This window comes from Anopheles nili, chromosome 3 (genome assembly GCF_943737925.1).
Source record: "Anopheles nili chromosome 3, idAnoNiliSN_F5_01, whole genome shotgun sequence".
NCBI lineage: Eukaryota > Metazoa > Arthropoda > Insecta > Diptera > Culicidae > Anopheles > Anopheles nili.
The window spans coordinates 45,117,189-45,129,947 of record NC_071292.1 but is presented as its reverse complement, the minus strand read 5'-3'; the positions used below and the strand labels follow the sequence as shown (position 1 = coordinate 45,129,947).

General features: G+C 42.8%; 2 protein-coding genes across 2 annotated transcripts; one reads left to right on the top strand and one right to left on the bottom strand.

Moving 5' to 3' along the window:
* The first annotated feature begins 313 nt into the window (after positions 1–313).
* LOC128724415 (serine protease SP24D-like) lies at positions 314–1,157 on the top strand. The gene is made up of 2 exons (XM_053818141.1): positions 314–543; positions 638–1,157. Exons 1-2 carry the CDS (start codon positions 314–316, stop codon positions 1,155–1,157), a joined length of 750 nt encoding a protein of 249 aa, XP_053674116.1.
* Positions 1,158–11,436: 10,279 nt separating this feature from the next.
* LOC128724414 (uncharacterized) lies at positions 11,437–12,177 on the bottom strand. Its single transcript, XM_053818140.1, has one exon. It carries the CDS (start codon positions 12,175–12,177, stop codon positions 11,437–11,439), a length of 741 nt encoding a protein of 246 aa, XP_053674115.1.
* Between the last annotated feature and the right edge of the window lie 582 nt (positions 12,178–12,759).

The window sequence follows — 12,759 nt, the reverse complement described above, 5'->3', positions numbered from 1 at the left end:
CGTCTATCACGGGGTCAACGAGTTAAAACCAGCGACAAAATCAGCTGTGAAATGAAAGCCACTCCATTTAATGTTTCTCATGCACTCGACAATCGTTTTCGAAGTAAGCAATAGTTGTTTTTTGTGATCGATTCTTCGAGTAGCACTTGAACTAACTGGAGCCCAAAATTTTCCAACTCAATTCACACACCAAGTGAGCGAAAGGCCGGTCAACCAGCTCTGACGACGGTTTGCTTATCAGCTGCAAATTCTTGGGTAGGCGTATAAAAAGGCTGCTGGAACCATGCCCTTACCTCAAAGTACATCCATCAAGATGGTTCGTCGTTCGATTGCGGTTTGTCTGCTGTACGCGCTGGCCGTGATTGGCTCGGCACTGTCCAGCCCAGCCGGGAACCGCATCGTCGGTGGACAATTGGCGGAAGACGCCCAAATGCCGTACCAGATTGCGCTCTTTTACGAGGACAAATTCCGTTGCGGTGGCTCGATTATTGGAGCTCGCCACGTCCTTACGGCGGCCCATTGCGTGCTGGACGGCGATAAGGTGTACGTGAAGGTCACACATCGATGGCAGACCGACACCCCGGCAGACACTCGAAGATGAATTCGAATTAATTGTAGTGATGGAACCCTTTTTCAGTCTCGATGCCGCACGATTTTCCGTCCATGCCGGATCGGTGGACCTGAACGCCGGAGGTCGTCGTTACGAGGTGGAAGAAGTGATCCCACACGAGCAGTACGGATTCTTCCAGCATGACATTGCCCTGCTGCAGATGAGAGGGCGGTTTCGCTTTGACGAGCACATCCGTCCGATCGAGCTGATGAACAAGGAGCTTCCGGTTGGCAGTCCGGTGGTGATTTCTGGTTACGGACGTGTTGCTGACGACAAACCGAGCTCTCCGGTGTTGCTGTACACCACGATGTTCGTGGTGGAAGACACGGTGTGCAGTGACATAGCTGCCAACCTGATCTGCATCGATAGGCCGGGTAACTATGGGGCCTGTAATGGGGATTCGGGAGGACCCGCTGTTCACGCCGGCAAGTTGGTGGGAGTTGCCAACTTCATTATCGACCGCTGTGGTGGAGACCATCCGGATGGTTACGCGAAAGTGTCCTTCTACCTGGATTGGATTCGAAAGATCCAACAGTCGCATCCGTAACAAGGAATAAGTTCCCGGGCGAAAGAATGCTGAATGTAGCTGAGATTTAATAAATACGATAGTCCATTTTACAACGAAGGCCTCAAAGTTTTTAGAGTTGCGTCCGAAATCCGAACAACCTCCTTTGCGCTGTGAACTTTCATCGTGACGCGGGGCAAGAAAATTTTGATTAGCTTCGGCCGGGCGTAAAACGTCTGTTACGTTAATTTGTGCACTTTGATGTAAAGTTGCAAATCTGCAGAATTGCCTTGCGATATTTAGCAAAAAGTTTAATCGCTTAATTCATACATCTCCCTCAGGACTTATAGTACGAGTGTCTGTTGGCAGAATTGAACCAAACGAGGTCTTTAGATTTAACTAAAATTTAACGTAATTCATGCTGAGTTAAGAATGTGTCCAGCATATTAAATTGAATGAGGTTTGAAAGCTTTGAATTTAGTATATCTGAAAACTTACTTATTTGCCGTGATTTTTTATTTTTTCATGAAACCGTGGTGATGTAACAGACGAGCCCTTACAAATTAATTTGTTTTGCCAAAATAAAAATTACAACCCATAATACTCATAATAAATATATTGAAATCGCGAACCATGCAGTTAATGTGATTGATGCGATTACGTATAAGAGTTACGATTTACTTTTGATTAAATAGCTTATTATTTACATAGCATTGCTAACGTATGTTCCGTTAACACTTCTATCAACACATTTAGCGTTTTTCGGTTGCAAACAAAATAAAGCGATTGAATTAAAGACGGTTCGCAAAAATTAGATTTATTATTTCAATAATTAAACTTTTTATCGTGTTTCGATTTTTTTCTCAGCCGTTGCCCTGTACAGCCAACTCGAGTACCACTTCAAAGGAAGCCAAAAAAGCGGCGTACTTTCGCTACCAATTAGCTGCTAAAAGGTTAGCAGAGAGGGACGACTCCCGCTATCAGCTTACTTCAAAGTACATCCATCAAGATGGTTCATAGCTCGGTTACGCTCCGGTTCTGGTGGCTTACAATCAGGAACCGCATAGACATGGAGCAATTGGAGAAAGGCGCCTGGAAATGCCGTGCTGGCTTGGTCTCGTTTCCGGCGGGAAATTCCTGTGCGGTGACCCGGTTATTGGAGATTGTCGTGTCCTGTCTCTTGTCCATGGAGGCGCATCATAAGGAGTCCCATCGATAGAACAGGTGATGCTAGAACATGGCCCCGATTTAAATGTAACGATGAAAAGCGTTATCAAAAGCTCAAAGCTGATGTGCTTACCATTGGCGAAGATTCTCAAAACCCTCAATACTGCATTTCCCGAATGCTTGTGCGTGATTCATTCAACAGCATATCGTCCTTCTGGGGGTTATAAAATTTATTAAAGATCACCTCATATAGACGAGTTTAACAATGATATTCATTTGATAAAAAACGATATACAGTACTGTTACGAGAATTCACAATTGGCTGACATTTCGATATCCGGAAGTTCACATACTTCAATGTAGACCTACAACCCACATTTAATATATTTATTTCATGGAATAATCAGACATCAACCAACATACGGTAAAAGAGAAAATAAGAAATGTTTTCGATTTTGTTCACACAGTACTTCAAACATCGGAGAAAATTCATGCTTTTGCAATATAATTTGCCCTTATGTAATAATATTCATTGAAATTGCGTATCCTAAGAAGCCCAACATGTAATAATATCGACATTAGTAGGCTTTCTACGGTTGGTTTTTATCCAACCAAACCTGCAAGGATTTCCCGTACCATTGCCGCCCGGAATGGATAAAAAGATTGATATAATTTAAGGTATCCTTCAAACATACCAGCACGTGGTTTTGAGTGGCAGATTGCAGTTAATATTCATTATCCACCAATTCACGTCTGGGCGGATCATCCTCTCGTGTCCACGAGCTCTCGAGCTTCCCCTTTCTTCCCAATTCAATTTGTGTCGGTAATTATGATGAGAGCGGTATCCGATCTGTTCCCTTTCCGTCGTTGCCAATTAGTGCCCGACGGCGTACACTTTTTTGAAGTCTACACGCTCACGTTTCGAATAAAATGTTTCACCTCCAGGAATCGAACCGACGACGTACATTAATTACCATGCCCTTTTCAGAAGGAAACCATTTCGGTGTCACGTACGGATTGCGGGAACATCGCCAGCATAAATGCTGATCATTTATCTTGCTTTCAAGTTGATGTATTCTGCTGTATTTCTGTTTTTTTTTCTTCTTTCGCTCCCTGCTCTCGGTTTACCCAACCTGGGTCGCTTGCTGGGTCGATGTGATGCAATTTAAAGCCTGTCTCGTCCCAGTTTGAAATAAATGGTCACGGTAAATTGTAGCTTATTTTGCCAGGATGTGTGGTAGTTTCGGTGGTGTCGGAGGTTGTAAATCAAGTTTATTGCAACAATTAGCATTGTCTTCAAGCGTTCACCAATGTCGACCAGTTTAATCCGAGTTAATCTGCTCGCAGGGTTAGGCCAGCTGGGGAAAAATCTAACGATTTGCTGCAAGCGTGTTATATATGCTGGATTGAGCTGGATGTGTTTGAGATGGGAAAAGTGGCGTTTTCGTCACTGCTTCCATATGCTGCTGTTTGCAGAATCTCATTGCACCATTCAGTAATTCGTTTACATCCGTATGGAGACGAAACCATAAATTTTCGTTATATTTTATAGTACTCAGATCTTGCACTTTTTGAGTAAAATTTGGGTTTTGTGGCTCAGCTAATACAAAGCTGACACTTCACGATTACAATTATATTTATAGTCATTAGCTCTGGTGAATGCTGAAAATTCTCGACATAAAATGGGCTTAACCATTTGATCATTAGTACATCTGTAAGCTTATGTCAATTGAAAGAGAAGGGTTCGGAAATTTATTATATTATATTAACTATTCCTTTAACATTCGGGCTCACAAAAGACAAAACAAGTGTGAGCAAATGCAAACCATTTCGTGGAAATAAATACATTCCTGACAATAGCGAAAGATAGACTCTGGAGTATTTGTTACCAAACAGTGTCTAGAATACGATCGAACATCGAACCTTGTGTCATATGAGAAGCAAAACCAGCGGACCGTTGCAGTACGTGTGGGATAAAAAGCTACAGTACTGGTGATGGGAATGCGCGGAGGATTTATTAAATTCAGTTTTTTTCCTAGACTCATATTACGTCTGGTTTTTGCAGATCGGCTCATATTGTCAGAATGTTCACGATTGATCGATTCCACAGAGGTCGAACACCGGGACCGGGACGATCCGCTTGTTGTTTGCACAAGCACGCTGTTGCTCGAGCGGTTGGGGTTGTTGCCCAGGGGTTGGTGTATTGTTTTCCATCGCTAACATTTCCCACAGCCCGGAGGTAAAAGTTGGCATAACTTTGAACCTACCAAATTGCTTTCCATCGGGGCCCATCGGATCCCGGCCGGCTGCCGTCCGTTGAAGAATTTGAGAACAAAATCAAGAATTTTCGCAATTATTCGGATTTGGAAATGTGGGCGCTTGTGTCGTTGTAGCAGGCATTTTCGTATGGGTGGTTTTACTTGCTTGTGCATTCCCTCCCCGATGGCAACCCTGGATTGCCTGGGAGCAGCTGCTTTTTAAACGTTTACATGATGGCACGGGCGTGCTGAAAGTTGATTGTTGCGGGAATCAAACACGGTACAACTTTGGATCAAAACGCTTAACCCTACCCCAGATTATCTTGGACGTTGATAAACTTCGATGGGTGATGCTGCTATAGGGAAAAATAAATTATAGACAGTGATTAGATTCTTTGCACAAATATTTGACAGAAACGATGCGTACAGATTACTAGAAAGCTAGGTGTATAGCAAACGATGGTATTTCAGTACAGATATCACATATTTGAGGGGAAAATTTTATCAAATGTAAATGAATTATCTTTGTAAAAATGCACTGAGAACATATCTCAACGACTAAAATGATAAATATAACATATATAATTTTTTTATACTTATATTTATGTTAACTTTTGCTCTCGTTTATAATTTATTGTTTTTATTACTTTTTAAAAATATACTTATATTATGTTATACTTATATTATATGCAAGCTTTTAACCACTTGCAATCTTTGATCTTTTGACCACAGCCTATGCTCATCTATGAAGTAGAAAATAATTAATTTTGCCTATTGAGATGCCTTTGAAGGTTGTTTAGGCGCAGTTTTCGATTTGAGCGATATAGAATGATGCTTTGACGGAGGCATAAGATTAGTATACCTAAGTAGAAATGACAAAAAAGTCAAGAGAATTTTAATCATTTGCATGAGATCTTTTTATGAAATAATGAAAGAATATTATCAACTAGTACTTTTGGACGTACGCTTTTTTAGTACGTTTGCCATCAGTGATTATTTGACTTGGGATTATTAGTCGTATGTCAGTATCTAGTTTGAGTTATTTACAGGCTGAGTTAAATTTACACGGTGAGTCCAAAATTACTAGTTACACAAGATAATTTAACGCCTTTCTGCTTATTGTGGCGATAGGTAAAATGTTATTGTAAAATTTATAAGCTTGACAATATTTTCTACAAATAATATGGCACCTCGTACCTCCACCTTAACAACCTCGTTTAATTTTAGTCTTGCACTGCCATGCTGTGTGGTTTTGATTTTTACTGAGCAATAGTATAAGCTAAGCTGCTGCATTTAACACATTTAGGTACAAAAGTAGTATAGAACTCCCCATGCAAATGAATGCTGTGAAATGTATAAATAGCAATACGTTTCAACAATGTTGAGTTCGTATTGAGTAATTGATTTGAGATAGCAGGATATTACAGAGGAGCTCTCATTATGATTTATGAGCAGCATGGCCCAAGTGAGATATAAAATTCCATACATTACCTAATTTTACAATATTACAACCTACATAATAATATACCCTGTAAATGATCAACCAACTTTGATTAAAAGTGGTAAAAGTAGACACAAGTGTTGTCCCCAAAGCTTTAATTTCGAGGTAAGCATATCCAGGGACAGTCGTGGCGCTAACCTTAAATTTGGTGGCTTCTTTTTATAGGTCGTATTTTTCTTATCTACATCATCCGTCGTAGAGTATATTCAGTGTCATAAGACGTCAGCTGTGCAATTTGTGACGCAATTTTACAATCAACCTTCTATCTAATGGAATGTTAATAAGCCCACGGTTTGCATTGTATGAACAGTATTCTCTTACGACATCTCTACCATCGAAATATATACTCCCAGCGTATTGGGCCCCAAATAGCAATAGAACTCGTTTGTTTATGTTGATTTCTTGACCATCCTTGAACCTGTCGGTCCGATCGAAGCGGTTCTGTAGGCCGACTGACCGTATCAGTTACGCCACCATTGTCCACATCCGGCTTCTCTTCTGTCACCACGCTTCTCATTTGTTACGTCAATTAGATTTTGCCATGTATTATCAACATTGTTTACTAGTCCATTACCACATCCTTTGTGAGAACGCACGAGTCGCGACCCGGGCCGGATCGAATTCTACTCCAAGGGGGTTGGAAATATCCGATCACAAAAAAAAAAAAATAAGCCGACGCAGCATAGCTCCGGGTCTCGGTTTCGCGTCCCCCCCCCCGGGCCGGCCATTATTCAATTTGTTGTAATGATTTCCACCAGAGATGCGTAATAAAGAGATCCCGATTAGGTTGATGTAAGCATGTTCGGGGGGTATTCTGCGAGCGGCCAATTCGGGCCTCATTGTTGCTAGACCCGAGCAAAGGCGAGCATTAACGCAGCTTAGCCCAGCGATACGGCATTGAATCGGGCAATTTTTTCACTTCGATTGGCAAAAGCAATCATACTAATCAAATAATTAATTAATTGGCGACATAGAAATGGTTGTTTGGGATGGAGATGGGGCGTTTTCTGGCTCGGTGGAGAATATTGTTGATAGATTGGGCGAGGTCCGGCCTGGTGTGCGGTTTCGGATGTCGACACTAATCGCACCAGGGGGCAGTTTATGAACTCCCGCCCGAGCGTCGATACTTCTGATGAGCTTCGCTTGTCCGGTAATGATTTTCCTTCAATCTGGCCCACCAGCTTCCCGGTACCGGGTCGGTAAGGGGTCTGCATTGTAACCGGCCTGCCGCAGACGGTGTATAAAGGCTGCGAAAATTGGTACCGTCTGTGGAGACAGCTCGAGTGCGAGAGGTCGAGGAATGAATGAGAGTTGCGATCTCGCCTGCCGAAGGATGGGCCAAAGCTTACGGATGACGTAATCGTAGGGCAAAATGTCTTGATAAGTTGCCTGCGAAGAAAAGAAAAAATAAATAAACCACCGATACCGTCGAGAGACACTACCGCGCGAGTGGCGTCTGTTTGCTTTTTGGGAGCAATCGGTTTTTCCCGCTCGCTTGAACGTTAAAACGAACGCAGGCTGGCCCTGTAAATACCTCGGGGGCTTGTCGAAGAAATGTTTGGAAAACAAAAGTTTTCCCAACCACCAACCAGGCCGGCTCGCACAGCGCACACAGGCGATGATGTATCGAAGCGGCCCGTCCGGATGGCCGGTGCAGCCCACGGTGGGGTGGATTGTAAAGATTTATGGTGAAGATGGCAGCAAGAAGAAAGGCGACACCACAGCGAAAGAAAACCTCGTCCCATCGGGCGCATGCAATAGCTCTTCATTGGCGCCGCGACCTAGACCGGACCCAGACCGACGAAAACGGATTTTCCCAAGACAAATACAATTATTTCACTGTTATCTTCGCTAAGTGAAACTGTTTTGATTCCAATTCCGGCAAGGGTTTTTTTTCGTTCCTTCTGCAGGACGATGGGCTTTCATGTTTACCCATGCCATCAACCGCTTTCCATCCTTGATTCCGGGAAAACCGTCGCGTGTCCTTGGAACCAGCGGCCATTAAATCTCGGCCAGTGCGGTCGGTCACCTATTTGCTGGGTGGTTTTTTCAAGTTCGCCATCCAACGGACGGCCATTGTCCGTCTTACCCTTCGTTTGCCTTTTGGGGTGGCAGCCAGTCCTTTGATCTGCCAGCCGGCTCCGGTATGTGGACGGATCGGACCGCATTCGGGTGCGCTGGCGATCGCGAAACGGAGCGTAGTGCGTGCTATAAATCAATCACCGTTCGACTGGAATGGTCGAAAATGGCGCTATCGTGTCGGTCAATCAACTGATTGGTTTGTTTTCCAGCTCAGCGTCGACCTGCTAGTGCCTTTTGGTGTAAAATGTCTGCGGGTCATGTTGGCCCGGGATGGCCTTAAGGGTCAGGCTCAATTAGGACGGGCGGTTTGGTAGCGACGATCGTTAGTGTTTTAATTGTCGCTTTGCTTGAACTTGTGCGCTACTTTTGCTGGGCACACAAGCATCGCAATCGCAATCGCAATCCAATTTTAGAATTATTCTTCTCCAAATGCCACATCCGCTTGAGTAGACAACCGTGTTCACCATCTTTGCCCTCGAAAACATGTTTTGTTCCCGTTGTGTGTATTTGTTTTCTCCGAAATTCAGCCAGTCCCAGAGGATTGATCAAATGGCAGTAATGGCATCATGTTGTTTTCCAGCATGACAAAAAAAATACAGAATCAGTTCGAATAAACAGAGTAATTGTGAAATTTACCGTGCTGCCTGGGAACGGAGGAAAAAAAAGGAACCATTTCCATTTCCTCTTCCGCTAATGGATGGGGTGAGTTTGGTTTGGAATCAATTTTGTATCAATTATATTTCTATTTGATTACGGGTCACGTTTTGTTTTTTGTGTTGTAAATTAAACAATAATGCCCACCGCTGTACATGCAGCGTTTCAATACCAAACATGTAACATGCAAGTATAATTGAATTTTGACTTTGCTTCGATCCTGAAATATGACGGGGTTTTATCGCGTGTTTGACATGGGCAATGCAGCCATTTGAAATCGATACAATTTCAACGAGTTTTCTGAAAATATCAGCCGTTTTCACCGAAACTCTATCGCTCCATCAAACAACACACTTTTTCATCAAGCCAGGAATAAAAATTTGTGAAAATTTCTGGAACTAGCTTATCTAAAATAAAATGTCCAAAGCAGTAATTAATGATGTATTCGCATTAATTGCATTCGTCATCCTACGTTTGTTGAGGCAAAACGAAATAGTAGTAAAAACATTTTCTAAGATCGTTTCCAGCTCATTTTGAACGTATGAACTGATGAATGCTTTATTAGCATTTCGAATCTTTCTTTCACGGATCCATTTTCACTGTAGGCGTAGAGCGCTCTTGAGATAACTTTAATTTTCGCACAAACGAAGTCTTCTATTGTCTTAACGATCCATTCGACAAGGAGAACTTAGGCACGGGAAACCGATAGCCGTGGGAAGGCTTCTTGTACGCGAAATAAAAACTGGCCAGAAACGGCGAGCTAACAACTGTTACGGAAGAGCTAATTTATTAGTTTCCGTTCGAATGCTAAGCCGACCGAAACCGGCCAGCCGATACGAAAACGGAAGATCAAGCAAGAAAGCTTTGGCGATGTTTTTGATCTTGGTGCGAGGGCGGGATTTACTTCCGCACCTTTTTGGAAAGTTCGTTTCTTCGCCCTTTGTGCACTCTACCGCCACAAACAACGCCATTAATCTTCGGCACATGCTTAATGTAATAACAGGCTGATCGCTGCACGTAATGTTACTCTTCGGGCGTTTCAAATCGATTTGATTTGGCAAGTTCTCTTTTCGTTCGTGCCACCCAGATGGGCGGAACGGTAAATTATCCTCGGTTTGGTTGTAAACCGAATTCGCCTGAAAAGTGTTTCCGAAAAAAAATAACAGCTAGAACATTCAATTAAGACCTTGTTCTAGCAGAGATATTGCTTGCAAGGGTTATAATTAGTAACAAGTCTTAATAATTGTTACGGTACAATATCACGCGATTTCATCCAACATGGAACAGCATTTTTTTCCTTTACCATGCTCTAACTAAAGCGTTTTAAATTTTCCTGTACATTACGGCTCGTGATTTTTTAGTATTACGAAAGATGGTTCCGGGCGTCGTTGAACTTTAGTTATGAGGCATATATATTATGCAACTGTTTGTAGAGAATCGTCTAAAAGGCCTTAAATGTAGACTATAGCGTTTGACGATAACCGATTCGGTTTTCTTATGTAGAAAACCTTCTTAGCGACTGTAGTGCCGGTTAACAACGCTTTGTAGATTATATAACAGAATTTACAAAACATATAATTGTATTCCAGTAATTGGACTGTTGGCAGCTAATTGTGAATAGGTATGAATGAAAAAGCAGGCCGTGCCGGAAGTATAATTAGAGAACACCTTTGCTTGGAAACTTTATTGCTGTCGTTTTCTGTATTTTCAAGATAATTTTTGAGTTAATAAATTGACCTATTGTATGTTTTATTTGAAACATGCAAAGGTCAATTATAGAACATATTATTTCATAAGCTGGTTATCTTTATTTTATATGTCCCATTGCTATGATTGATATCCTTAAATAAAAAATTATGTTGTTACACAATGCGCTAGTTTCATTGCCAAAGCTATAAATACTTGAGTAGTATGGTTTCAAAACCTTCGCATAAAAATAGTAATATTTTGCTGTATTCATTACAAAAAAGTGGAGCAAAACAAAACTGTAAATAAAGGTAGGCGGGTTTGATGATAATTGAAATTTTATCTCTGTATTTTAAATGTGTTATTGATGACGGTTTGCCTTCCGGTAGTTTTTCCGTTTTGATTGCTTTTCGGTCTTTGTTTCGAAACGCATTGCTTTTAAAAACTGAATATTGACTGAATATTGGTTGCTTAAACAAAGCAATAGTTTGTTGTATGCCATATCTTTTAACATGTTGTGAGCTTCGCTTGTTTGCCGAATGCTGATACACTTGTTTTGTTTGAATGTTTGAATCGATTCGATACACTCATATTTTCATTGTCGTTACTGCAAAGGCTTTTTAGCGTGCATTTTATGAATTTTCTCGCAGCTCGGGATTGTTTCCGAGTCTAAACATCACTGCATAGTAAATCTATCTGCTGCGCCAATACCCTTCTGTAGCGCTCCATCCGAGAAGGATATCGGACATTTTTCATTCCGCAAAGCAATTTCATAACCTAGAATTTACGCGTGCATGAATGAAAAATAGGTTGCGAGCAGCGGCTGCGTTGGAGAATAAACTTTGAAAATAGTGTGGGTCTTAGCTTGAGCTTTAGCACTCGCATCAATCAACATTTGTGTGCAATAACTGAGTTTTAATAAAAACCTCCATTCATTCATGCGCCTCGTCACAGGCACGATCAGAATTCGCACCTACTTTTCACCCCTCGGCATCAGGGTAGGCAACTCCGACAGCTGGCTCGTAATGTTCTTCAGTACCGTCACGTCCGGTCCGCTGATGGTTTTGGTAATACGCTGGAACGTGCCATCGGCGCCGCGCGTATCGGTGGTTTCGCGAATCGCGTAATTACCATCCCGCTGCCTCAGCACCTGGCGGCGCTGTGTGCCTTGGGCAGGGTCCTGCAGGATCTCGAAGGCAACATTGGACTCGTCTTCATCGCTCATTAGTGAGGATGGCGCAGTGCATGGGCGCATGGGTTGCTGTTGCTGACGTTGTCGGTGGAGATTAAGCGGCCCGCTGGCTTTCTCTGTCGCTGGCCACGTGGAGCTGGTAAGCGTTTCGGTCGTCTTTGTTGGTGGCGCTGTGGTGGCATTGTCTGAGCGCTTTTGCACCCCGGAGGTGGTCGCGTTGTTGGATGCAGCCGAGTAGTGGACGCCTCTGTGCGATGGTAAGCGGCCGGAACCGTTTGATGCATCCCTGCCCACGGCAGCCGAGCTGTGTCGGATGCGGTCGATTAGCTTACCGAGGTTCCGGATGATTGGAAGGAGCAGGAAGAGCAGCTTATCCGGAGAGAGCTGCTCCCTTCGTAGCAGGACTTGTGGCACATCGATCCCAAAGCGGATTATCGAGCCGACGAGGCTGATGGTTAGCTCGCGGTTGGTTGGAATTATCGGGGTGCGTCCGGCAACGGGAGGATTCAGCTTTTTTTCCATTGTTCTTTCACCAAGCTACTTCAAGCCAGCGACTAGGATCCTACTAAAGTTGATTTTTCCTGATTTTCCATGGCCTGCTGTGGATGATTCCATAGCAACTGACAATTCGTACGGTTTTCATGGAGTGATGAGAAAACTGACGTTCTGTTGGCTCCTCCATTTTGAATGGGCAGTTAATGCTTATTAAAGTGTAGTTTTTCTTATCCGAGATACTGTTGATACAATGCTGTTATGTAAATCTTTTCGTGATTTTATTTAGAAATTTCCTCTAAGGCAGGTGTATTACTTTGATCCGGATTCAGCTTCATGTGTTGTGGGATTTTTCATTTTGAAGACTTCCGCGCCCATACCCAAACTACCCATTAGTGCTCGGTATCGGTCAACTTATAAATGGGCATCACAAATCCGGCTTCTTTGTTGGCTGTGACTAAGCGGAAGGTAAAGTCAACATTTTCTCTGAACTTTTTCGCTGCACACCAGAACCGAAAGCAAGAAGTAACTTCTTACGGAAATCTGAGATTATATTTTGTGACCTTTCCCACACGTGGCTGTGTGGGGGGGGGTTTGCGACATTCGATTTCC